Source organism: Sus scrofa, chromosome 18 (genome assembly GCF_000003025.6).
Source record: "Sus scrofa isolate TJ Tabasco breed Duroc chromosome 18, Sscrofa11.1, whole genome shotgun sequence".
NCBI classification, from domain to species: Eukaryota; Metazoa; Chordata; class Mammalia; order Artiodactyla; family Suidae; genus Sus; species Sus scrofa.
In genome coordinates this window covers 28,749,258-28,777,078 of record NC_010460.4, presented here as the reverse complement: position 1 = coordinate 28,777,078, position 27,821 = coordinate 28,749,258, and the positions used below count along the sequence as shown (strand labels likewise).

Below are 27,821 nucleotides of genomic sequence, written 5' to 3'. Positions count from 1 at the left end.
AGGTAGCTCCTATTTGACTCCTGGACCAGGAACTTCCGTATGCTGTAGGTGTGGCCCTAAAAAGGAAGAAAAAAAAAGGCACTCACCTAAATATGAAAATTTAGATGATACATGAACACATTTCTAAAATTTATTTTTTGGTCTGGTATTCACAGATTAAAAAATAAAGAAGATATAGCTTAATATTTATTGAGTAACTAATACATTCCAGGTTCAGCATTAAGTTCTTTGTGTAGATTATTTATTTGAGTCCCTAGTAAGTCCATGGAGCAGATGCTATCTCTAATATACAGAAAAGGAAATTGAGATGCAGGAAATTAAGTAACTTTTCCAAAGTTACTGTGTGGTAAATTTGAGTGATAGGCAGATCTCTTTGGCTCCAAAGCCTATGACCCTTCTGTTGGATCAGATTACAGTTGCTGTACAGCTGTACTTATAATGATTACATGTAGGTGCTCAACAGATGGTAACCATAGTGATCAGTCTTGGGTCTGCCAAGGTTCTTTGCATCTTCTCGGATGAAGCAGGTTAAAAACTCAAAGGTTGAAGATTCTTCCAGAGTCACCTCAGGGATAAATCTAAAGAAAGTTCAGAGCAGGTGGCAGGACAGCAGAACCAACGGATTCTTCCCACCTACACTTGAAAAAGAACTGTGTGAAATACACCCAAGAGCCAGCAGTGCTAAGGGTCCAATGTATAGACAAAATTAAGGGGTAGAAGAATGGAGTGGATGTGGAAACAGATAACAAACTTTCAAGCTTAAAATTATCCCAGCAAAAGGAATCTTAGAGCCTTTCTAGGTGTTTTCATTACCCAGGGGTGGGAATGAGGGGTGTGAGTGGTGCTCCCTGAGCTAAGCTGAGCCCCAGGCAACTGGTCTGGAACCGACAGCATGTTTGAAGGCAAAGCTGATTTCCATCAGTTCATCTTCCACCGATAACCAGCCGAATACAGATGAGGAGAAGAACTGATGGGGAAAGCAGTTGAAATGTGTATGGCGAGAAGGCTGGAGAGGAAACTGACCTTGGCAATGGCAATGGCACGGTGTGGTGAGACTGGATTTCTCAGCCTTGTTACAGAGAACTCCTCCCCCCGCCCCCCGCCCCCGCTGTGACTGTGCAGTTTTAAGTAGTGAACATGTTGAAAACTGTTAAATCTTTAAGAATGTATATAACCATTGTGGTCATTAAGATGAGTGCAGATTTTCAGGGCCTTTGATCTCTCCATTCTTTTTGGTCTGTTATAGGAAGAAAAGAGGGGGAGAAAATTTCACTATCCTCTGTCCTTTTAAACAACTTGTACTAATGCCTTAGTATGTATTGTATTCTTTCTGGGCATTTTGCCTTTCTTCTGTGTGTGTCATCTTGGTAGTTTTAAAGTTCTATTAAATGAGCAAGATTCTTGAAGTCGCTGTAACACAATTCTTGGTAAAAGATGGACATACTTTCAAAATGTCCTGTATGTTCTCAGCCCCTCTAAGCTAAGGATGATTGTGGTATAAAGAGTATCTGAATGGTTTCAGGACTGATAGAAAAAGCACTGGTAAAATTTGCTGTTGACTGGGAAAGGTTAAGGAAAAAAAGGAAATGTCATCATGAAAGAGTTTATCTCTCTGCAGTACTGCTGTAATTTTAAATCATATTAGCTATGGCTGCTCATAATTAACTGTGTACTTCTTTTTCCTCCATGTGACTCAGCAGCCAGATATAACATTGTCTTTAATATTTAAGACTCCTAGCACGGAAGAGAAATTGGCTGTTGAAGAACTGAGTGTGGGAGTCAGTTAAGGACATTCCAAGGGGAGCCAAGTGAAGGGAGTTCTGTATGCAGATTACTAAGAGACTATGGCTATCACGATATACTTAATCTGATAAGAAATTCACAAGCATTCACTCAAATATATTTCTGATGTCTAGGCAGCTCTGGGCATGTTTCCATCATCAAATTGAGATACCTGTTAGTGCCAGTTCAGTCAATCTGCTATTATTATTTAAATTTCTTAAACTTCAAGAAGTTTAAGGGCAGAAAGAAGTCTTAATAGTCATTCTGCTAGAATTTTCAATCCCACCATTTATCTTGCAAAAGAAGGTCGTTGTCCCTTATGTTTTGACCAAGACTTGGGGCAGGCATTTGAGTTCAGGCATACTGCTAAGGAAGGAGTGTTTGGAGGGATACTGCACACAGTCTCGGCTTAGCACTTTGACTTATGGCCCTTTGACCTAAAGTCAGCTACCTCCAAAGAATCTTCGTAGATGCCTGCCATGGAGGACTCTTTTCTTGGTTTCCTCTCCCATCCCCCCATATCTAGCTGCTTCTCTAACTGCAGCAGGAACTTGAATATACTAATCCTTCTCCACTCATTCTATATCCTGTTTCTACCCTCTGCTAGAACCCCCATCTCTAACTCACACACTGTACTTCCTTGTGCTACCTGGATCATTCTACCCAGTTCCTGTGACAAGGTTTGGAAAATCATGGGGTTTAGGTTTCTTTGAAACATAATTTTTACAGTAATCTGCAGCCCCACCCCAGATAATGTGGTTTAATTGGTGAGGGATGGGCTCTGGGCTTAAGTTCCCAAGGTGATACTGATTGAGGTAGATAAGCAGAATTTGATCAGTGAATGCATCTGACTTTGACTAGACTCTAAGGTGAGGGATGTGGATTGGCTGTGGTATACTCGGAACTTTTTAGTTTGATTTGTTTAATGGTAATACTGAAAACATTTTAAACATAAAAATAAATATTAACACCTTTAATGACAGGAAGGCAGTGTTTCTCAAACTTTTATGTGCATACCAACCACTGCTCTCTCTGAGCTGGCTAACATGCAAATTCTGATTCAGGAGATTTTGGGTGGAATTTAGATCTTGCATTTCTGAAAGCTCCCAGGTGAAGATCTCTTTGCCTTAGCTCCTTGCTTTCAGTAGCAAGGACTTACAGGTCATGGAAGAAAAGAAGGCCTAGTTAGAAGTTACAGTTGTTTATGAAAAGAGGAGTAGATGGGCTAATTATGGCCAAGGAGCCCCTGAATGAAAGCAACAGGAATTCCACTGGGATTAAATGTGACTAAGGGTTTACTGCAAGGTCCCAAAGTTAACTCTTAACTTTCTATGTATTCCTCTGGCACTCTTGCAAAACTCCACTGGAGAGAAGTCGATGACAGAGTGAGTGGAGATGGCAAAGACACAGCTAAGAAGGACTCTGTTTCTCTTCCAAGACTGCACAGGGGAGATGGTCCATTTCTTCCTGTAGAAATATTGATGACACAAGTTGGTTAGGTTTTTATAGTACTATTGAACAGAAAGGTACTCCAAGAGCATTTAGCATTATGTGTGCTTTTGAAAGTGAACTTGGAAATCCAATACCATGTCCGGTAGGATATTGTATCTAGGGCAAGATGCATCTTTTATTCCTTCATTTCTTCCTTTCTTTCTTTTTCTTTTCTTTTCTTTCTTTCTTTTTTCTTATTAGGGCCACACCTGTGGCATAGGGAGGTTCCCAGGCTAGGGGTCAAATTGGAGCTACAGCTGCCAGCCTAAACCACAGCCACAGCAACGCAGGATCTGAGCCACGTTTGCAACCTACAGCTCCTGGCAAGGCCAGATCCTTAACCCACTAAGCAAGGCCAGGGATCAAACCCCCAACCTCACAGTTCCTAGTAGGATTCATTTCTGCTGCACCACAATGGGAACTCCAAAATACTGCTTTTCTTACATGAAATTTTTAAACAAAATTGATTTATAAATTAGGAATTGTCTGTGACCATGTACTTAGCAACTTAAACTGGAAATGAAGGGGCCCACTTTCCTCATTCTTGGTGTGACTCTGGTGCCTCTTTATTTCTCATAGTTAACCAGTATCCAATGGTGACTAATGAGTGTGACGTGGTGAAAGTACAGAGTTTCTATGCTCCCTTCTGTCTCTTAAATTCATGTTTATGATATAGGGCCTAGAGAAATGGTATTTATATTAAATTACAGTGATACTAGCTTATAGCTCGATTTGGTAGGTTGATGTTGAACTAATCACAGTGCTTGAATATATGATCAACTGAGGGAGAGGAGGTCATCTTGTAATATGTTCATTTTGATTTAAAGTTTTGAATAAGAGGGAGGCTGTGGAGTCAAACTGTCTAGTTCAAATCCCAGTCTTACTGCTGGCTAGCTGTGAGACACTGGGCAAGTTATTTAAACTCTCTTTGTCTCAGTTTCTTTAGTTAAAAATGGAGACATATTAATATATGCATATGTGCAGTAGCACGTATTCCACAGAATTATTGTGAGAATTAAACAAGTTAAGCATGTAGAATAGACCCTGGTCCATAGCAAGTGCTTCATAAATGTTAACTATTACTGACATTAAATAGAATCTCTACCTACCTTTATAGATATCATTTGCATTTACATATTTCTCTGTATATGCTATAAGCAAGACTTAAAGTACCAATTTCATTTTTATAGGGCACAGGAAAATATTTTGCTAATGTTTAAAAGTGATACCTAGATTCTTAGCATCACTTCAGAAATGTAAATTAGTATTTTAACAAATCTTTCATTATTGCATTTTCTGGATTAAACCTATTATTGCTGCTCTATCAGCAAATCTAGGAACATTTGCTTATAAAACTTGAAGAACATAGCTTAGATTTATAATGAAGACATTGCTGGTGGAGAGATAATAAATCAATAAATACCCAAAGGAAAATATCAAAACCAAAATTCTTTAGGCACTGAATCTAAAAACACAATTCAGAGTAGACAGAGATATGATAATATTTTAGAGATTCTATTCTTGGTGAGGTAAATATTAATTTTTGTAAAAAACTATGTACAATTGAAGCAATGGAGAGGATGTATTTATTTATTTATTCTTGCTTTTGAAGGCTGCCCCTGCGGCACATGGAAGTTCCCAGGCTAGAGGTTGAATCAGAGGTACAGCTGATGGCCTCCGCCACAGACACAGCAATGCAGGATCCAAGCCGTGTATATGACCTACACCACAGCTCACAGCAATGCTGAATCCTTAACTCATTGAGCAAAGCCAAGAATCGAACCCAAATCCTCATGGATACTGGTTGGATTTGTTTCTGCTGAGCCATGATGGGAACTCCAGCATAGGTTTTATTTTCTATGCTGAATATGGAAATATTTTTTCCTTTAGTGATTAGTATAAAGCCAAAAGTTTCCATCAGACCCTAGTGTATCAAGATAAACAAAAATTTGACACTCATGCTTACCTTATCAAAAGCAGAATCTTAAGCCTTTGCTTAGCTGTATAAGCCAGTACTCTGTATTTTATGATTAATTCTGACTGTATACCTGCATGTGTGTTTACTCTCTGCCATTTTCGTGGTAGGCATGTTTTCTTTTTATCATTTATCATTGTAAGTTATATATACCTTTTCAACAAAATTTTATTATTTTAAGTGTTGTTTACGATTATGAAAATGATCAGGTAATTATTGATAAATTTGATGTTTATTCTTCCATTTTTTCCCCATGAGAATATGTACTTTTTTTTTTTTTTTTGTCTTTTGTCTTTTTGTTGTTGTTGTTGTTGTTGCTATTTCTTGGGCCGCTCCCGCGGCATATGGAGTTTCCCAGGCTAGGGGTTGAATCGGAGCCGTAGCCACCGGCCTACGCCAGAGCCACAGCAACGCGGGATCCGAGCCGCGTCTGCAACCTACACCACAGCTCACGGCAACGCCGGATCGTTAACCCAACAAGCAAGGGCAGGGATCGAACCCTCAACCTCATAGTTCCTAGTCGGATTAGTTAACCACTGCGCCATGATGGGAACTCCCAGAATATGTACTTAATGAAGGGAGGTGTATCACTGCTTTACATGGTGGGTTATAAATCTACTTCTCCTCTTAATGTTTTGTGAAAGCCTTTTTTTGTCATTAAATATCTTACTACCTCATCATTTTAATGTTTAATGATTCATATAGCTGTACCATAATTTATTTTATCAGTTCCTCTTCATTGAATATTTATATTGCCTCTAATTTTTTACTGTTGTAAATGAATCCTTTGATGCACATCCCTTAGAAGCTTAATTCTGCTAGATTTTCCAGTTGCCTTCCAGAAAAGATGTACTAATTTACTTTACTGATACCAAAGTATGAAAATTCAGTCCTCACTAACAATAGGTATTATCATTTTAAAAAATTTCCAAATTCTTTATTTTTTGGTTTTTGGTTTTTTAGGGCCACACCTGAGGCATATGGGTGTTCCCAGACTAGGGGTCAAATCGGAGCTGCAGCTGCCGGCCTACACCACAGCCACTGCAACACCAGATCGGAGCCGAATCTGCGACCTAACCCACAGCTCACAGCAACGCTGGATCCTTAACCCACTGAGAGAGGCCAGGGATTGAACCCACAACCCCATGGTTCCTAGATGGATTCATTTCCACTGCACCACAACAGGAACTCCAAATTTCCACATTCTAAGTGAAAAAGTATATTATCATTTCTTATTAGCATTACTTTTGGTTCCTAGTGAGTTTAAGCACTTTTATATAGTAATTATATATTTATATATACATATTTTGGGGGGAGTGTTAATTACCTTTTCATGGCTTTTGTCTATTTTTATTTTGGTGTGTTTGTCTTTTTTTTTGTTAAAATATGAAAGACTATTTTCCCCAGCTTGTCATTTGTTTCTGGTAATTTTTGTTAATTTTTTATTTTCTTGACAATCAGAGGTTTTTATTTTTAAAAATTTGCTGCTGACATCTGTAACTTTTTTTTTTCCTTCTGTTTCTGGCATTTGACATTTGAAAAAGCCCTCTCTGGCTAAATACTGTGGAAGCAGTTATTTCTGCTTTTATTATTTCATCAAAAGAAATAATAACATATAAGAAATAAAAACATATAACTACTGAATCCATTTGAATTCATTTGGATGTATGTATAAAATAGAAGTCTAATTTTAAAAAATGAGTATCCAGTTCCTCCATTGTTTATTTCACTTTCTCCACTGAATTAAAATGCCATGTTTCATTATATATACAATTGCCACATGTGCCTGGACCTGTTCTTGAACATTCCAGATAAATAAGTCTATTGTCATGCCACATATTGCTATAGATTTGTAATATAATTTAATATCCAGTAATGTAAACCTTCTCACACACTATTCTTATTCCTCAAATGTTTTTGGTTAGTCTCTCATTTTTCTTTCAAATGAACTTTAGAATCATTTTATCCACTGATTCAACAAGTATTTGCTGAGTGGATATTTTGTGCTAAGTATTGTGCATGAGGTTGGGATAATTGCACAAATTAAGACCGACAGTCTCTGCTCTTTGGGTTAATTTATAAAAAAAAATCCACTTGGAATTCTGGTGAAGACTGATTTAATCTTATTAAATAACATGGAGGAGAATGTGATCTTTGCAATATTCAGGTTTTCTTTTTAGAAAGTTTAAACCCTATTTATTTGAGATTAAAAATAGTCTTAGTAATGTTTCGTAGAATATATTTCAAGGTATTTATAGTAACTGTTGGTATTTACAGTGTATCTTTTGTTGTATTATTACTATAAATGGGATACTTATTTAATTGATTATTAAGCTTGGTATTTAGGAATCTATTTTCTTAGTATAGTTATTTTTTAAAACCTATGTTAAACTCTTGGCTCACTTAAATTATGTAGACAATCACATTCTACACTGCTAATGATACTTTTGCTTCTCTTGTAATAATCATACCCTCACTGTTTTTCTCGTTAAGCTGTATTAGCTAAAAGTCCTGGGAAAATGTTACATTGTACTATTAGCCAATATTCCCATTGTTTGTGTTTTATTTATTCTAAATACTTATTGAGTTTTATTTACTATAGTGCTGATTGTAGTTTTGAGGGAGAATTTCTATCACAGGTTAGTGAAATATCTTTATATTCAGATTTATTTAGAACATTTATCAGAAACAGATATTGAAGTTTTATCAGATTTCTTTACAGTTTTTGCTGAGATAATCATAGGTTCTGTAGTTATTGATGTTCTTTTAGTTAATCTCTCAATATTGAAAAATCTTAACTTCTCAGTATTTCTCAAATAATGTCCTAGTATTTCTGGGATTGAAATACATAAAATATAGTTAAAGCAAGTTGAAATGATGATCATAATAATGGTAATTTTACTGACTGCACACAGTAGAAAACAATGTATCTTTAGATGTTTTTTAATGATTGTTTTCTGATTAATAATTATGTTTTGGATTTGGAATTGTAATGTTTACAGTAAAGTTTTCTTGGGATTCATTAATTTAATATAACTGCAAGCATGAGCCAATTTTTCTGTTTTCACCCGAGTTTTCTTTCTTGGTCTAAATATCCAGTGGACATCCCTGTCTTTAGAAACATCTGGCCCTGTCCTAGGTATGCGAGTAGAACAGAAATGGTTAAAAGATTCAGGCTCATCTTAAGTGTCTTTGAGCTCTGGTCTGGAGGATCCCATGAGAGACCAGATGTATTTCTAGGAGGTATTTTCAGGCTTCCTCATTTTTTCCTGGGAAGCCGATCTAAATTGATTCATGATCCATTCCCAGCAGGAATGCAATTACTTGTGCTATTCTCTGACCTGACTCCCTCTACCCAGATGGCCTTCTGAATTCACACTATTCAGTCCTGTATCCCTCCGAGAAGAAAAAACACCCAGAGTGGCTGTCAGGAGACGTGCCAGATAATTGCCCAAGGAATCCTCATCCTCTACGATGGGAAGGATCAGACTCAGATCATATAATCTGAGATGTTAGCTCTGGAGAGGATCTTTAGTATCAGCTTGCTCCACCACTCAGTTTTTCAGTGAGGAAAGTGTCCAGAAAAGGAAAGCAACCAACATGACCCAGTGTAGGTACCATGCTGGGATAAGAACTTGGGTTTGATGACTCTGCATTCGCTATTCCTGTGATGCTGACTTAAAATTTGGTAACAAGCTTCTTCTCTTATCTAAGTAAGTGAACCCTTAACTTCATTTTGATTTATGTCTGATTTAAAATTAATAAAATATTGTACCAAAATTTTAAATGAATTTACATTCCCCTTCATCACATTCAAGCTGGCTTGCACTATTTTATATGGTGGCAAATTGGGAAGTTTCTTGTGTAACTGAAAATAGTTTGATAACAGGGCACACATAGCTTTCACATACCACGAATAGAGGACTGTGTTTCAGTCACTACAGGGGTGATTTTGCTAAAGGACTGCCCACATAGATTAAGCTAGATATCAGTTACCCCTTTGTTTTCCCTTCCAAATAATAAAATCAGGTGACATCTGTAAATGCTTTCATTATAAATATTAGGGAACGTGCTGCTTAAAACAGTAGGGAAAACCATGGAAGGGAGGAGTCTGGAGTGCTCATTTTGTCCTCGAACATTGACAGTTACATGTTGCGGTGAGGTTTATGTTGTTTTGCTGTTGGCAGATGGTCCAGTTTTCTCTACCAAAAATAAATAGGGAGTTCCCATTGTGGGCTCAGCTGGTTAAGGACCTGATATCTCTGTGAGGATGCCAGTTCCATCACTGGCCTCACTGAGTGGGTTAAGGATCCAGTGTTGCTGCATGCTGTGGCATAGGTCTCAGATGTGGCTTGAGTCTGGTGTTGCTGTGGCTGTGGAGTAGCCTGCAACTGCAGCTCCTATTCCACCCTTGCCGTGGGACCTTCCATATGCTGCAGATGTGGCCATAACACTCCCAAATAAATGGTTTTTATTTTTCTATCAACATGTACCCTCCCAGAATAATACTACCACTTACCATTGTGGAATAGCCATTGTTGTTCAAAGGATGTCATCTTTTGGTTGAGTCAAGATGACAAGTGATTCAGTCATGCAACAAGCAGAATAGGTTTCTGAATCAGAGTAATACATTTTTATTTATTTGTAAAGTGCAACTAAATAACAATTCAGCAAATGGGTCTATTATGATAGAGATGACAGATTACAGAGAAAATATAATAGTGATACAGTGGCAGGGACTTTAGTTTAAATTACTCAGCAGGAAAAAATCTTATATAAGCCTGTATATTTCTAACTCTAGACATTGTATGTGCAGCTCAATTACTAAAGCATTTCTCTTTTTCCTTAGAATGCTCTTTTTAGTATTCCATAGATAGGAGTTACTGCTTAGAAATATGTAATGTGACCTTTTTATCAGTGGTTCTATATTCAATAATTATCTATTAGGAAAATATATATGTATGTGTTCTGAAGAAAGGAGAAAGATGTTTATGCTAATCATGATATAAGCAGTTGGACTCATGAGAAGCTGTTACAGCTCATAGTCCTCTGGTTATTGTCTTATAATGAACAAGAAATGATGTTTTTTCAGTAGACATCAAATCTCCTTACTTAGGCTCTACTTCCTGGCCTCACAGAGTTATCTCCAACATGGGTCGAACATATGAATTCAGTGTCCTTGACTGCACCTCAAGAGAACATTGTAGCCAAGGGCAAACCTACTATTAACAGAAAAGTTAAGTCAGAGTAGATGTGGTATTATCATTTGTCTCTGAACAACGTAATATCAAAAAATTCTAGGATAAAATATTAATCTAAAAGTAATTTAGAGGATGAACTATTACCACTGTAAACATATTATGAAAAATTATATTTATAGTACAGATAATTTTATACATATAATGTCATATCCAAGATTTATCTTAACTGTACATTTTCTTGGTTTAAGGAGGTATTTTGAAATAGCATTATCTACTCTAGAGAAAGTTTGGTGTGGATCTGCAGAAATTAGTGAAAACAGCCAGGGCAGCACTTGCACAGATTGTAATAATTTAAGAACGGAAAAAACCCATCCTCCCCAACGTAGGGCAATGGGGCACATAGCCAGATCTGTTCACAGAATGTCATGTCAAACAGCACTTAGAATAAATAAGGTAGATGTACAAGTATCAGTGGGGTTAAATGTCAGATTCATAACTGTTAAGTAAAAAAAGATTGGAAGAAGCCCAGTCTGATAACATTTAACCCTAACCCTAACCCTAACCCTAAGTTCAAACCTTAAAAGCAATCCTATATGTTTTAAAAATGGATATACGTGTAACATAAGTACAAAGCTTACATGAAATGATACATGCCAACCGACAGTGATTTCTGCACTTATTTCAAATTTTTTATAGTTGATTTACAATGTATTAATTTCTACTGTGATAGCAAAGTGATTTAGTTATACACATGCATATATCCACTCCCATATAGGTTATCTCTGAATATTGAGTAGCTTTCCCTGTGTTATACAGCAGGTCCCCATTAACCATCCATTCCATATGCAAGAGTTGCACGTACTTACTTTTCTAAAAATCATGTGCTCTTCAGTAGATGTGGCAAATTATTAACATGGCATATCTGGGTCGGTGGTTAGGGATTTTCTTTTTAGCACCTGTCTGTTTGCTATCATTTAAATTTATTTTAGAATACGGCTAGATGAGATTAGAGAACCCTTACATTGAAAGTGTGAGGGCATTTTATGAAAGAAAAATAAAATTTCATTTCTGTTTTCTGTCTTCTGCAGGAAGTCACCAAAGCAGTCCAGCCTCTCTTACTGGGAAGAATCATAGCTTCCTATGATCCAGATAACAAGGCGGAACGCTCCATTGCGATTTACCTAGGCGTAGGCTTATGTCTTCTCTTCATCGTGAGGACTCTGCTCCTGCACCCAGCCATTTTTGGCCTCCATCACATTGGCATGCAGATGAGAATAGCTATGTTTAGTTTGATTTACAAAAAGGTAATACTTCCTTGCACGGCCTCATATACATATTAGTGGCATCATGCTTTAGATGTCATGCTGGTACAAGTAAGGGATAAGTGCTGAAATCAGTTTTATATGTCTGTGAAATAAATGGCAACAATAATGAACATTTCTAATTATCCCTGATAATTCAAGTCACTTCAACTAAGGGTTATGGAGTATCTTCTATAAGCTGCCTATGTTCTAGATTTCATTTTTTTCACTAGCCATGTCCTCGTTTTTTAGAATCCCCATTAAAATGATTCTTACTGTCTGCATAAAAATCATTGACAAAATATCATCTTATGGTAAAATGCCATGTATCTTTATACTCAAAAACAAGAATATAATATGTAATTATTAATGATAATCCAAGCAATAGAAGTTTCTACCTTAACCAGTGACACAGTGGTGGTATCCACTGTTTTATTTTGAGTCATATTTTTGTCATCCTTGCAAATTAAAAAAATTTAGAACAGCACATATATGGCAACCATAAGAAATTTCTCTGCTTTTCTATATGAATTATCTAGTTAATAGCCCAAGTTACTGAAGCAGGCTTTGGGTGAATTCTGATTAAGATTTACCTACCTTACAAACACAATTTAAGGTCATCTCAATGACATGTGCTTTCACCAACCTGATTCAAGGCCATGTATGACTGTTTGACCTACCAACTGATTATAGAAGGCTGTTTGGTTGAATCATTTGGATATTGCTTTACCCTTCTTCTTTTTTTTCTTCCTACAATGTAAAAACTTGACATACTTGGCTTGTGAGGGATGTATACCTGAAATTCCCTCTAGCAAATAACCCATAACACTTCCATAATACACATGCAAGGTCAGGTGTGTTGTAAAATCTTGATAGCCATACTTTATTGTTCAAAAAAAGCCTTTTATGGAGGCCCGAGAATAAAGCTGAGTCCACAGTTTAATCAAATCACCTTAGCCTCAATCTCATCAGTTCACAAGTACCAGGAAAACCTGGGTGATAAATCAATAAAAACTTTATCTTGATCCAGGAAATTTTACCTAAGTGATGAAATTATTAGGTATTTTTTGGGAGGTAGAATTTACACAGGATGCATATAAAGGAAAGTTGAATCCTGTCTAGAATATTTATACAAGAGATTCTTATCATAATGATAACTAATAGCTAAGGATGTATACGACAAGTTTCTAAGTGACCATCTCATTTGACTGCCCCAAAACCCTATATGGTGGAAAATATTATCTTTATTTTATGGATAAAATATTATTATTTATTTATTTATTTGGTCTTTTTGCCATTTTTTGGGCTGCTCCCGCGGCATATGGAGGTTCCCAGGCTAGGGGTCCAATTGGAGCTGTAGCTGCCAGCCTACTCCAGAGCCACAGCAACGCGGGATCCGAGCCGCGTCTGCGACCTACACCACAGCTCACGGCAACACTGGATCGTTAACCCACAGAGTGAGGGCAGGGATCGAACCCGCAACCTCATAGTTCCTAGTCGGATTCGTTAACCACTGCGCCACGATGGGAACTCCTGGATAAAATATTTTTAGAAACTAAGACCTAAAAAGTAAAGAACACTGTGGAAGAACTGCTTCATAATTTCTAAAATGGGTTAAGTCACAATTCTTGAAGTGGAGGCTTTTCCAACTATTAGAGAACATAAAATAAGTACTAAAATGATATAGCAAGTCAAACTCTGTTATCCAGGAAGAGAGAGGCATGAAGTACTCTGGACTAAAGGGGAGGGAAGATCAAAGAAGGAGCAGGTTAGTTTCTGAAAAAGTTCGTATATAATGTTTAGCACAAATACAGCAGTATATGTGTTTTCAGACTCAGAATGTATTAATGAAAATTTACAGGCCATGCCCGTCCTTTCTCAGCGTTGATTATGTGTGTTCTTCCCCAGTTTGCTTTACTCCCTACTAACACCTGTTGACCTGCATTGACATCATCACCAAAGAATACAACCGCATCTCCACATGGCTGTAGTTGGGCCCCTCGAGCAAGCCTGAAGTAAACTGGTGCCATTTCTGACCAGTTTCATCCATGGGGCAGGCAACCACTAATTCTTCCCACATCGTTCCAGATTTTGTAATAGAGCATGGTTATCTTTGTTCCAAAATCTGCAGCCACATATGATACATTCAAATTATATTTTAAATAATTAGTGTAAATACATAGTAGATTGAGCTTTGCTTGTAAATGTCAAGAAGAAAACTAGAATGAACAGATATTCTTAGTGCTTATTGTGCAGGTAAACTCCACGTCAAGCCCTCTAAAACTCAAGTGACCTGAGACTGCGTATGTTACTAAGTCATGTGTAATCCAGCTCAATAGATTTCCTCCATCATATTGCTCTAATAGCCTTCTGGAATTACCTGCTTTGATTCTTCATCTGTGCTTACCTAAGATAGGTATTCCTCACCTATCTTACATTCTACCTCAGTAAATTATTTACATATTTTCATAACTAGGTATGTGAACTTTCTCTTAACTACCCTCTTATTTCTACTCCTTTTAACTAATTTATCATATTTATTTATGTGCTAGGTTTCCTTGAGGCAAGCATTATGTTTAATAAATCTTAGTAATAATCCCTGAAGCCATGAATAGTGATTTTCGTCTCCTAAGTGTTCAATACTGAGAGATTCAGTTGAAGCAAATACTAAATGGGCACTTTCCAATCAAAGCCATCTAATGGCAAATCAATTCTTATTAGATTTTACAGGCAAAGTATGACTGTGCTCTTTCATTATCATAATTAATTTATCTACTTAATGATTAATTCTGTGTATATGGATATATTTTTCTTTGCAAAATTTAAGAATTTTTTTATTGTTAAAGTAATTTTTCACAAAATTATTAATGAATCAATTATTTATATTTTATTGACTTGAACAGTAATTTTATTCAACAGTTTCTATAAGACTGCATGAAAAATTTAGGACCAAGATTTTCTTTTTTTTTTTTTTGTCTTTTCTAGCGCCTCACCCACGGCATATGGAGGTTCCCAGGCTAGGGGTCTAATCAGAGTTGTTGCTGCCAGCCTATGCCAGAGCCACAGCAACATAGGATCTGAGCCGCTTCTGCAACCTACACCGTAGCTCACAGCAATGCCAGATCCTTTACCCACTGAATGAGGCCAGGGATTGAACCCACAAGCCCATGGTTCCTAGTCCAATTCATTAACCACTGAGCTACGATGGGAACTCCAGGAACAAGGTTTTATTAAAAGATTTTTTTTTTTTTTTAATTGAAGCAGTTGTTTCATAAGATTGTGTTAGTTTCAGGAATACAGCAAAGTGATTGAATATATGCATATATATTATTTTTTTCTATTTTTTTTCATTGTAGGTTATCAGAAGTTCCCTGTAAGGCCAAGATTTTAATCTCAAGTTTCACTGCCTTTGATTCCATCTTTTATTAAAAACAAACAAACAAACAAAAAAAACTTTCACAGTATATAATTGGGTGTTTGAGTATAATTTTATTCCCATTTTGGAGTATGAAAAAATAATTACTACTTTCAGGATACTGTAACATAAAATAAGTAAAGCCATGCCAGTGTAATATTCATTGTAAAGAGAAATATTTATAAATTTGAGAAGATACTAAGCTAGGTGAACATAAAACAATTTTCATTACCTTTACATAAAAATTCATGCAGAGTCACCTAATATATCATTACTTCTAAATATACTTGTCTACTGTTCATTGACATCTTCTAACTTCCTATTTTCCTTTTAGACTTTGAAGCTGTCAAGCCGTGTTCTAGATAAAATAAGTATTGGACAACTTGTTAGTCTCCTTTCCAACAACCTGAACAAGTTTGATGAAGTATGTACCTACTGATTTAATCTTTTATGCATCTTTGTTATAAATCATGCAACCTCAAAGATTTTCCTGGGTCAGATAACAGTAATTAAGTAGTTGGGTCATAAGCATCCCCACCTTCCCTGTTTTTGAAAACTGAGAAGGCTAAATTCTGTAGCAGAGTGCCATTCTGGGGTCTCACAGACCCACCCAGTTCAAGGGCACCTCAGCTGGCTTTGTATTTAGTGCGGTTTTCAAAATTCAATCCTTATCAGATCTTACTTCCTTTTAATGCTTTAAATTAATTATTTACTTTGGCTGAGGAAGATACTCTGAGTAACTCTTGTTCAGCGCTGCCTTTTGTCGCAATAAAATACAAGATCTTTGAAGACAGATTCTGTGTTTTATTTATCGTCACATTTCCAGGATTTAATGCAATATTGAACCCTTCAGCAGGTGTTAAGTAAATTACTGTTGAATGGCGCATGCGTGTGCGAATATACTGTCTGATGACAAGAGTTGTGCCATTGTGTGGACTGAACTCCTGGAGAGTTTTTGTTCTCTCATGTTCTGTGTCATGGCTCTTAACTTTATCCAAATAGAAGTAAACTATTTAAAATAAATTCTTGACATGATACTTCAGATAGCCATTCACCACACAGTTCCTCTGAAAAAAAATCACGGCAACTTGAATTTTGTTTTTTGGGGAACTCGTAGCCCCTGCGTGGAATGTTTCAGCACATTGCTGTGTGCTCCAGTCATGAATAGCCACATTTTAGTGCATTCAGAACCATGAAGTGCTTGTTTGTGTGACCTCGCTGTGCTTGATTTCTTTCTTGGAGGCTTGTTTTGGGCTTTGTGTTGGGAGTGGAGGATGAATTGACGGTGCATTTCACCGTGACTTTATTTTTCAGGGACTTGCCTTGGCGCACTTCGTGTGGATCGCTCCTCTGCAAGTGACGCTGCTGATGGGGCTGCTGTGGGAGTTGTTGCAGGCCTCCGCCTTCTGTGGACTTGCCTTCCTCGTAGTCCTCGCCCTCTTTCAAGCTGGGTTGGGGAAAATGATGATGAAGTACAGGTAGCACTCTGTTTACTTAGCTTGAAAGGGTTTAGACATTCCGTTTTCCCAAAGCCCACTTTAGTAAAACCAGAACTGCTCTATGTACTGAACTGTCATCTACTTCTTGGGTGCCACAAAAAAGGAATTATTTTCATGATGTAAATAGTATTTCCTTTTTTTTTTTTTTTTTTGTCTTTTTGTCTTTTCTAGGGCTGCACCCATGGCATATGGAGAATTCCCAGGCTAGGGGTCGAATCGGAGTTGTAGCTGCTGACCTACGCCAGAGCCATGGCAATGCAGGATTCGAGCCGCGTCTGTGACCTACACCACAGCTCACAGCAATGCCAGATCCTTAACCCACTAAGTGAGGCCAGGGATCAAACCTGCAACCTCATGGTTCCTTGTCGGATGCGTTAACCACTGAGCCACAACGGGAACTCCCCCTTAAATAGTATTTCTGTGTCGTATCGGTGGGACATTTTCTTTTCTTATCGGTCTGTAGAATTTCTTTATGAATACGTTACTATCCAGTTCCCTTTTTTTTCACATCAAAGATTTAGGTACAATGGAGTTCCCATTGTGGCACCGTGGTTAACGAATCCAACTAGGAACCATGAGGTTGTGGGTTCGATCCCTGGCCTTGCTCAGTGGGTTAAGGAACTGGTGTTGCCGTGAGCTGTGGTGTAGGTTGCAGACATGACTCAGATCCTGTGTTGCTGTGGCTCTGGTGAAGGCCGGTGGCTACAGCTCCAATTAGACCCCTAGCCTGGGAACCTCCATATGCCGAGGGAGTGGCTCAAGAAAAGGCAAAAAGACATTAAAAAAAAAAAAAAAAAAAGGCTTAGGTACAATGGATAAAACACTTAAGTGAATGGAAGGGAACGCATATATTTTGGGTAGAGTTTATAGACTGTTTCTATACTCTGGCTCCGGAGTCATCACAGCAGAACCTTAGTTGCTTTTTGTTACAAAATGAATCAGTAATACTAATTACTGCCTGTGAAAGAGGACTTCTACAGTTTGCCAGATTGAGTAAGATAGAAAGTGTATAGATTTTGGAATCAGATGGTTCAAAGCTTGAATCCCAATTGCACGCTTTCTAGTTAGATGACCTGTGTCAAGCTACTTCAGCCACTGTTTCTGGGTTTTTTTTTTCTGTCTTTAAAATGGAGGTAATTATCTCCTTTAGCTGTAGGAAGGATTAGGCCTAGTGTGTGAAATGCATCTCATGCAGTGCCTGGCATGTAGGAGGCATTTATTAAATGACACTTACAATTTTTGTTACTATTTATTTGATATCCATCTGTTTCATAGAAGAAAGGAGGCTTGTCTTAAAAGCTTGGGCCTTTCTTAGTGGACAGTTTGGCTGGTTTGTACTAAGTTGTTTAATTGGAGATGGATTAATTTACAGAGATCAGAGAGCTGGAAAGATCAATGAAAGACTGGTGATTACCTCAGAGATGATTGAAAATATCCAATCAGTTAAAGCATACTGCTGGGAAGAAGCGATGGAAAAAATGATTGAAAACCTAAGACAGTAAGTCATTCCAATAATTTCACTATCCATTGAATTAGCCAATTAAGGTTTAATTTATTGAAAAAATGAATATGTCACAGTGGACTTCCAACTCATATTTGAAATTTCTGACAATCAAAGACTTTGGTTAAGTTATATCAATATTCATGTGTTAGCGGCCATTTTCATGGGCCTATAGTTTTAACTTGGTTGATCAGGTGTGCTATTTTGCACCACAAACCTCCTTTGTTTGTTTAAAATATATTTGTTCTTCCTTAAATTAAGAGGAAAGCAGGATAATATCTATAAATTGTGTTTCTGTTAACCCTGCACTTGAGAAGTCAGTTTAAGTAATGAAAGCCAGTCCTTGGCACCCATCTCCCATCTTGGTTCACCTAAAATAATCTTGCTTTCACTGATTAGTAAAGATGATACCCAGCAAAAAAAAAAGTACAGAACAGATTGAGATATTGTCACTGAGGTAATTTTGGACAAAATTTAAACTAGGGCATTTTTGTAGCCATAAGACCATTTTTCTTTAGACAATTTCCACATTCTATAATTTGCAATTAAAAAAAAAGTTCTAGGGGACCCAGGGGGTGTACATAGTCAGAGGACAAATAATTTCAAGACAAATGGCGCATGGGAGTTTCACTGGGAGAAGGTACTAAAAAGAAGAGGACCCTTTTGGATGATATGAATGGGAGTTATCAGGAATTCAAGCTGCTGATTCCAGAGTCAGTGGTAATTGAGCTGCAGGTGTGTGATTGGAACAACAAAAGAAATGCTGAAATGTTAAGTCCTTTGTCATGTAAATAGAAAGAGTAAAAGAGTATTTATTGCCCAAACATTCTTGGTCACCTGTTTTTATTATGCCTTTCAAGACAAATCCAGGAAAGGAATTATATTTTCTTTCCAGAAGCATCCTTAAAGATCTTGTTTAGTTGGTTGAAGTCTTGAGTTTTCCGTCACAGTTATCGCTGGGTCACTTTTATATGCCTATAGGCACAGGCAGAGCCAGAGTGAGAAGGAGATTATCAGTGGATTTGGTTTCTCAAACCTCAAGAGAAACTTCTAGTCAGGTCATTCTAAGTGTTGACTTTTCTTGATTGTGGATTTTTTTCCCCCTCTCTTCCTCAAAAGATGAAATTGATCCTTCCTATTCTGTATTTCTGTTTAACCAATTCTAGTAGCAAGTGTTTGGTTTTTACTTCTATAATCCGGTTCCTTAATCTGGCATGAAATTGTTACCTGAAAAGGCTGGAAAGTGCTGACGTAAAAAGAGGAAAGCAAGAATTGCTTCTACACAAAAGACCAAATAGAATGTTCCAGAAGAGATTGACAGGATGAGCTGTAAAGGGATGTTGGCCTCAGCCTGGGCCAAATGGTAAACTGGGAAAAGGCTGTGCAATGCTCCCTGAAAATCTACTTCTTTATTGCTCTCTGGCAATAAACTCATTTTCATTTTTTTCATAAGAAACTGATAAAATATTTTTATGACTCATAAAGTGTTAGTACTTTTATTATGGCGACTACTGCTTTCAGTGTGATTCTTATGCATGTTCTTGAATCCATTATTCTTTTCTTATAGTACCACTTCTTTCATTTTCCTCAACTGTTTCTAGTATACATCAGTAAGTTTATTAACACTTTACAAATAATGTTTTCTAGCATTTTAAAAACATCAGCCTTGCCAACAGTGTTCTTTCTATCGAAGATTTGGGACACACATGTAGATTCTAAGAGCAAGGCCCTGTGCTGTGCTGTCATTTTTGTTTCTCTTCTATAGATGTGGATTCTATGAGAGCAACTTGCTTGAGATGGCATAGCTATAACTGGCAGAGCTGGGAGTCAAACTCCAGTGAGATTCCAAAGTCATAATCTGCCTTCGGTGCCAAATAATGGAATAGTAACCTAGCCCACGTTAGACTGGGAAGCACAACGTAGAGCACATTGAACTTCGTTTTCTTCATCAGACTGCTCAGGGTGACATTTTTTTCAGACTAAGAAAAAGGATTTCAGCAATCGTCCTGTGGCACAGTGGGTTCAGAATCCAACTGTGGCAGCTCAGGTCGCTGTAGAGGTGTGGGTTCAATCCTTGACCCAGCACAGTAAGGTAAAGGAGGCCAGTGTTGCTGCTGTGGCTCGGATTCAATTCCTGGCTGGGGGAGTTCCATATTCTGCAGGTGCAGCCACAGATAAACAACAACCAAAAATTTCTTCTGAATTCTACCACTTGAGAATGAGGACTAGACAAGCCTGTGGAACTAGTTCCGAGGGCACAGCTCTTGCCCCCTCCCACCAGCAATCTTTGCTTGTCTGTTTCATCACTGCTCTTTTCCTCACAAGGATTGAATAGGAGGATCATTAATGACTCTGATTTTGAGGGTTCGGGATGAGTGGGATGGAGGTTGAAGGCAGCATTGTCTTCTGTTCTCACTACTCTCTGCACACCCTGTTATCTGTCTGGTGGTGCATTTAAACCTCTTCTGTATTTGTTAAAAAAAATAGTTCAGGTTTGTAATTCAGACTAAAAGATCAGAAGTTTAATATGGTTGCAAATAATTATACTAAAATGAGAGACAGGAGATGCAGTATCTATTCTCAAACTTCTTTAAGAACTACTTGCAAGAGAATCATTTGGGATTTTTTTTTTAAATGCAAATTCTGGAAGGCAAGTGCAGACTCAGTCAATATATCTGAGTGGTGGGCCTGAGACTCTGCATTTTAACAAGTTTCTTAGGCGACTTTTACCTATGCTAAGGTTTGAGAATTGTTCCTAATCACTAACATTAGGCTTATATGTTATTTTCAATGTTCCCCAAAGTGAAGCAAGAACTTCTAAAATGTTAACAATCTATTAAGGAATCCTAGAACTGACTTTTTCCTTTATAAATCTTTCAACATTATTTCATATCCAGACTTAATAACATAACACACCGACCTACCAACAAACAAAAATTATCTGTCTCATTAATCTCGCAAATTAATAATGAAGTGAATAAAGATATAAAAATAAGTATGGTAATTATTGAGATTAATTATAATTTTAAAATTATATTGACAGGTATTATGTGCAAGACACTGATACATTCATTCTGACCCATCCCCCTTTCAGTTAAGGTACTGAGGGCCAGCGAGGTTAAATAACTTGCCCATGGACACACAGGCCATGCAGGGTAGCATTAGGATCAGAACACAGAAAGCCTTGAGAACATATGTTTCCCAGATGCCTGACCTTTGAAAAGTAAATAAGCATCCCAAGTCTATTTTTTTATAGAACGGAACTGAAACTGACCCGGAAGGCAGCCTATGTGAGATACTTCAATAGCTCAGCCTTCTTCTTCTCTGGGCTCTTTGTGGTGTTTTTATCTGTGCTTCCCTACGCACTGCTCAAAGGAATCATGCTTCGAAAAATCTTCACAACCATCTCATTCTGCATTGTTCTGCGCATGGCAGTCACCCGGCAATTCCCCTGGGCTGTACAAACTTGGTATGATTCTCTTGGAGCAATAAACAAAATACAGGTAATGTACCGTAATGAATGGGACATCATATACAGTGAATTTAGAACTTTTCTCATGAGCAAACTCTCTAGAGATGAATTCTTGGCCCTGGGCCTGTTTCATGTACAGTATTTCTTCTCTTGATGTCTGTATGTGGTCTAATGAGCCTTTGTAATCAAAGCCTCATAAAATAAAATGAAGGCCCATGAGATTCTCTTCAGTCAAATAAATTGAAGAAAATATTGCTTCTGTGTTCTGGAGATTTTTATTCAAGTACTCAATCAATAGATCGGTTCTAATGAACTTGGAAAATGTGCAAGAAGGTGGCAGCAGATTCATCTGGAAGTTCTAAAATTTCCCAGCTAACACTAGGAATGTTCATCTGAAACATTTCCAAGTGTTTTTCTGGAAAGTATGATGGATGACAATGGCATTTTTTTGCCACATTAATTACCTTCAAATTCAGCAAGCAGATGATGTAGCTGGTAATTTTGAAGAGGAATTCTAAAGTCCTCAGGTCATGAGGCTCAATTTATGCAAAGCTAATAGAACCACCACTGTGAGCTTGGGTGTGGTTATAATTTTTATAATTAATATCAGTTCAAAATGTTTTATTATACTTTTTGATATCCATTTAATATCTAACCCAGAAAATAAATCCCTTTGACATAAATAAAAATTATGGGGAAAGGGGGAGCCACTTTCAGGTAGTTGTGCCGTTATTTAACCTAGGCCAGAGTTTGCAAATGGTGGTCATAGACTGAATTTTGGCCCTAGACCTGTTTTATTTAACCTTTACATTTAAAAAGAAACAAAACAATACATTTGAACTAGTTGGCAGAGTGTGAAAATTAGGTGCTGCCCCATGTACATTAAATCATGTCTTCAGCCTCTTTTGAAGATTTGGAATATATAATAACCTAGGTTCTCTTCCCTCACAAGCTGTGGCAGCTCCCTCCTCAGAGGGGCTCTGCCCTCTCCAGTTCATCAGTCATTACTTAGCCACCTTCCTTCATCTTATCATCTTGAAAATATATGTTTGCTATTTAGACAAATTGGTGAATCTAGCTCAGAGCCATAGGAGCTCTTGGACAAATCTTATTTCTTCTGTTAATCTTTCCATGTGGTGGGGAAGAGAGGAAGGAGAGGGAGGAAGGGGGTGGGGAAGACAGAGAGAGAGAATGACAGGGACAGGTGGAGAGAAAGAGAGAAAGAGAGAGGAAGAAGGAGGAGGGTGAAGGGAGAGAGGGAGGGGGAAGGACAGAGGGAGGAAGGAAGGAAAGGAAAGAAAAGGAGGGAAGGGAAAGAAGGAAGGAAGGGAGGATGGAAGGAAAGAAAGAAAGAGAGGAGTAAGTAAAGAGAGAAAGAAGGAAAGAAGGCAGGAAAAGCAAAGGAAGGAAGGAAGGTAGGGAGACCCACAGAGAACACATCACAGAAACAGAGTTATTGAACAGAAAAAAAAGAGACAGAGAAACACATCTTAAAAAAAAAAAAAAAATGGGAGAAAAAGAGGGAAACCAAAATAGAGACAGTGAAGAGAGAAGAGGCAAGAAGGGAAAAAGTGATCAAGAGCCAGACTTTTAAAGTTACCTCCTTATGGCAAAGACTTCAGGATGCATAAACTTAAAATTCTTCCTCGTGTTCCCACCGTCCCTAGGAGCACTGTGATTCCAGGTCTCTCATAGAGCCCTTCTTTTAGAATCAAGGTTTGATGCTCTAAAATCAGTTGTATCAGATCTCCACACCTTTGCTTAACCCTGAGAAGTGATGCTAATGATGCTTCTTAATGAGGAGAGTGCCATAAAAATGACAACACTGTTTTTTTTTTTTTTTTCTCTCTCTAATGTTGGATTGAGGCAATTGGTGGGTAATTCAAGTGTCCTTTACATAAATTCATCCCTTGGGCTAACATGTAATAGTACCAGGTGGAATCAGTGGTATGTTAAAATTGAATGTATAAAACTGTTTTATAAGATAGCACATGTTTAAAGAGTACACATCAAAGATGATGAATCGTTGTGTTGGTAAATTAATGTTAAACCACTTACAGAATTATTTTATTGAGAAACAATTTCTAATGTAATTCATAAAGTCCAAATACAAAATGCAGCATTAGAGTGTAAAATAGATGTAATAATGTATTAATGATCTCCTGGCTCTGCAATATGTTTTTGCTCTCTTTTATACACAGGATTTCTTACAGAAGCAAGAATATAAGACACTGGAATACAACTTAACAACTACAGAAGTAGTGATGGAGAATGTAACAGCCTTCTGGGAAGAGGTCAGAAATTTTTGTTTGCTCTAAATACTTAAGCATTTTCTTGTCTGTGATTCGGTTTTCATCGTAATGGACACTGCAGTTAGAATGATGAAAGAACTGTTAGAACTGGAAGGGGAACCAGCTGACTTATTTTACAGATTAAGAAGTAGAGGGTCAGGAATATTAACTACAGTATGCAAGCCTTTTTTTTTTTTTTTTCCTCTAAGTCATGTAATTTGTTTCACAAAGCAAATTAGGAAGTGATACAAATCCCATAGGTTTTGGAGCCAAATAGGTGCCGGATTTGAATTCTGGTTTTGCCATTTACTCTCTGTATAATCTAGAGTAAGTTATTGAACTTTGTGGAGTCTCTGGTTCTCCATCTATAAGATGGAAATATTAATATTTACCTTGCAACTTGTTGTGAAGATTGACTGAGGTAACTTATGGAAAGTTTTCAGCAGAGTACCATGTACATAAGAGTTGCTCAATAAATGCTAGCTTCTCTGATCTCAAGTTCCAGTCCAATAACCTGTACATACACCAGTCAACATAAAGGTGTAAGAGAGAGAGAGCAACATATTGTTTTCTACTATTTTTACTTATTTTAATTCCCTCTTAAAAATCCTCTGACCTTTCCTGTGGTCAGAAAATTATCATCAATGATTTTTCGGCCTCTAAAGAAGTCATATGTAATTATTGAGAATACCTGTCGAGTTCCTCTTTCCTTATCACTTTTTTTTCTGTTGAGTAAACATAGGAGTTGCGAAACCAATGTCCTATTTCTACATATTTCACAATATCTTAAATTCGTTTTATTTATGTAAGTAACTCGACCTCAAGAGCTTCACTTTACTTTTTTTTTTTTTTTTTTTTTTAGATATAGGTAAGAGAATTATTCTTTATCTGCCTAGAAAAATTGTCTGTGGAGAAGTGTATGTATCAGATTGATTTTACTTCTTTGATTTTAGGAATTTCAAATGCCCTTTTAGCCATGAATAAAAATAAGGAGTTTGACTGTTAGTTACAGATAATCGTTTTTCTAATCTCCATTTCACTCTCCTTTCATCTAATAAAATAGGTAGCATGCTTGAACCCTTACTATGTGACAGGTTCTAGATAAGCTCTTCATATCTTTCATCTTATTTGAGTCTTAGAACATTCCTATGATGTGATCTTAATATTTCCATTTTGCAACTAGGGGATGGAGCCTTAGGAAGGATACAGGACTTCTCTCAGCTCATACAACAGACAAAGGCTAAAGCCAGGTTTTGGACCCAAATGTCACAGTCTACAACCCTTTCAGTGAACCATTGCCCTCCATCTGGCTGTATCCTCGTCTTTCAGACTTTCACTGTCACCTGTCAAACTTTGGACAGCTCTTGATATTAACTCAGGATCATGATATTAACCCACCATCATGTTTGACACATCATGTTTGATACATCAGCATCCACATGAGTAATCCTGCCAATACTGTCTTTAAAACTTATATTTTACAGTGAAATCTTCAGAAGCTTCCTCTCGAGGTCACATGCTGAGCTTTGTGAGCACCTAGACTGATTCCATCTTGGACGTGTCACACCCTGGAATCTCTCTCTCAGTCAGAATTTCCTATCCCTAGCTCTCTCAGTCTTGTGATCCCACCTTTACTGCCTTCTAATTTCATGAGTTTTAGGCTCCTTAATCCTCCCTTTTAGACCCCTCCTGGTTTAAACTCCACTTAGGACATCAGGCATGTCAGTTTTTCCCCCAGCAGCAACTTCAATTCCTTTTTTCTTTCACAAAATCCTTTTGCTACAAAATATTTACTTTGTAGCTCTGGCAAAGGAAGTGCTATCTGGGAAAATCTTATACTCCAGTCAGTTATAAGTTTTATGCAGTTGTTATTTCAACTTAACTGGACCTATAAACTTTTTTGGGAAATCTTTTCTTTTGTTTTTAGTTAATTTTCTGTACCATTTCCCTAAAAGCTGTTCCAGATTTTTACCACTTTGAAACTCTCAATCTCTCCCATCCATCTGCTCACTCAAGTCGATGGCTTTGCCTTCTGCAATTTATAGAGAAAATACATAGACCCTATAAAATATACAGACTCATGTATGAATGCTTACAACTTCTTTCTTTATCCTTGGAATTAATTTGTTCTTTTTTCTTGTCTAAGAGGAAAAGGTGTGCTTTCTCTTGCCCTTGACTGTTACTATCTTGCTTCATCTTCTGAGGATTATAGGGCCAGCAATTTTTCTCTCTTGAGAAGCTTCAACATCTTTCAATTGACTCTTTTTCACATTTAAATATTTTCCACTTAAAACTTCTTTCCTAACTTTTGTGTAGCCAGCCTCATCCTATAAGCTTTATCATTCTCCATCTTTTTGCTGTCAAACTGTTCTTACTTCACAGACTTTTCTCTGCTGCACTCTGGATTCTGCCCTTTCCAATACATTAAAACTATTCTTTTTTTTTTTTTTTTTTTTGGCTACACCAACAGTATGTGGAAGTTCCCAGGCTGATCCTGTGCCACCACACGACACAAGCCCCTACAGTGACAACCCTGGTCCTTAACTTGCCATACTACAAGAGAATTCCTAAAACTATTCTTTTTTAAAAACTTAAACCTCAACTTAACTTTAGTGAACCACTCTTTCCACGTTATCTTATCTCATGACCATGCCTTTAGGTCTTCCCTGCAGGCCAGGTCCCCAACCCAGGCTTCCTTCTAGCATTTCATGTTTTCTGGTGGGTGACTCCAGCCAGGCTCAACTGACATCTGGTTTTCTGATGACTCTCAAAGGCAAGTCTCTAGCTTCAGTTTCTTGCCTGAATTTCATGCATTATCGCCAAATTTCCTGCAAGCTCCTTAAGCACTTATTACATTCATTTCCAAGCTTCAGAAATCTGCTTCCTTCTAGCACATCTCCACCTCAGTTGATGACATCACCACTCACCTAGTTGCTGGAGAGGCAAGTCCTGGATGAGTTAGATATGAATCCTCCCTCACTCCCCACCTGTGAGTAGGTACAGTGTCTATGTACGTATTAGGAAGCTGAGCTTTAGGGAGTAACTAGAACAAGGTTATCAAACTGGTTAGGACCGAGCTAAAAGGTCAGCCTAGGTTTCTCTGACTCTGGAGCTTTTTTTCCACTCACCATCCTACCTCTTATAATAAAAAAAAAAAAAAAAAAAGGACTACTGCTTTGCTGTATACAAAATACTTTCACATAGATTACCTCATTTAAAACCCTCAAAAACGACTCAGAAGAGACTGAATATTATGGTTTATCAACTGTTCCCCAGCTAATTGAGAATATGAGATAAAGACTGAAATAAAGACAAAGGATATCATAATCATTCCTCTCATAACCATAGGAGACTTGTAAACATGGAAAATTTTCAACCCTACTAGGGATTGAATGAATAAAAATAAGATCTGTACTGAAATGCCATTTTCACCTGTAAAACAAACAACACACACAAACAAAGCAAAATAAACTCCTAACCAAACAGCAAGCATGTTGATAATGGTTCCTGAAAACTCACACTCTCATATATTAGTGGAGGAAAATTTGAAACTACTTTTCAAAAGACTTGGAATTTTTGCTATACCTTTTGCCTGGAATCCATTTGTGGAGATTTATAGTTTTTTTTTTTTAATTAAAAAAAGGAGATTTGTTCCAAGATTTATAGCAAAGTACATGCATCACCGAATTATTGATTAAGTTAAAAAGGAAGCCATAGAATGTTAAAAATAGAAAACTGTTTATAGTTTATCCATACTCTTGGAGACTATCCTGCAGTTAAGAATTATGAAACTATAAAGAGAATGTTTAATAGTGTGAAAATATTTATGACCTATTATAAGTTGGAAAAAGGTCACAAACCTTATGTATAATTTTTCCTTGATATTGTAAAAA

At 37.3% G+C, this 27,821-nt stretch overlaps 1 protein-coding gene across 4 annotated transcripts in view; it reads left to right on the top strand.

Moving 5' to 3' along the window:
- The window catches only part of CFTR (cystic fibrosis transmembrane conductance regulator), a 190,493-nt gene that overhangs the window by 41,131 nt on the left and 121,541 nt on the right, over positions 1-27,821 (top strand). For all 4 annotated transcript variants that reach the window (XM_021078522.1, XM_021078520.1, XM_021078523.1 and 1 more), the window contains 6 exon segments: positions 11,538-11,753; positions 15,500-15,589; positions 16,480-16,643; positions 18,037-18,162; positions 21,422-21,668; positions 23,839-23,931. In XM_021078522.1, the coding sequence (XP_020934181.1) occupies positions 11,538-11,753; positions 15,500-15,589; positions 16,480-16,643; positions 18,037-18,162; positions 21,422-21,668; positions 23,839-23,931 (936 nt within the window).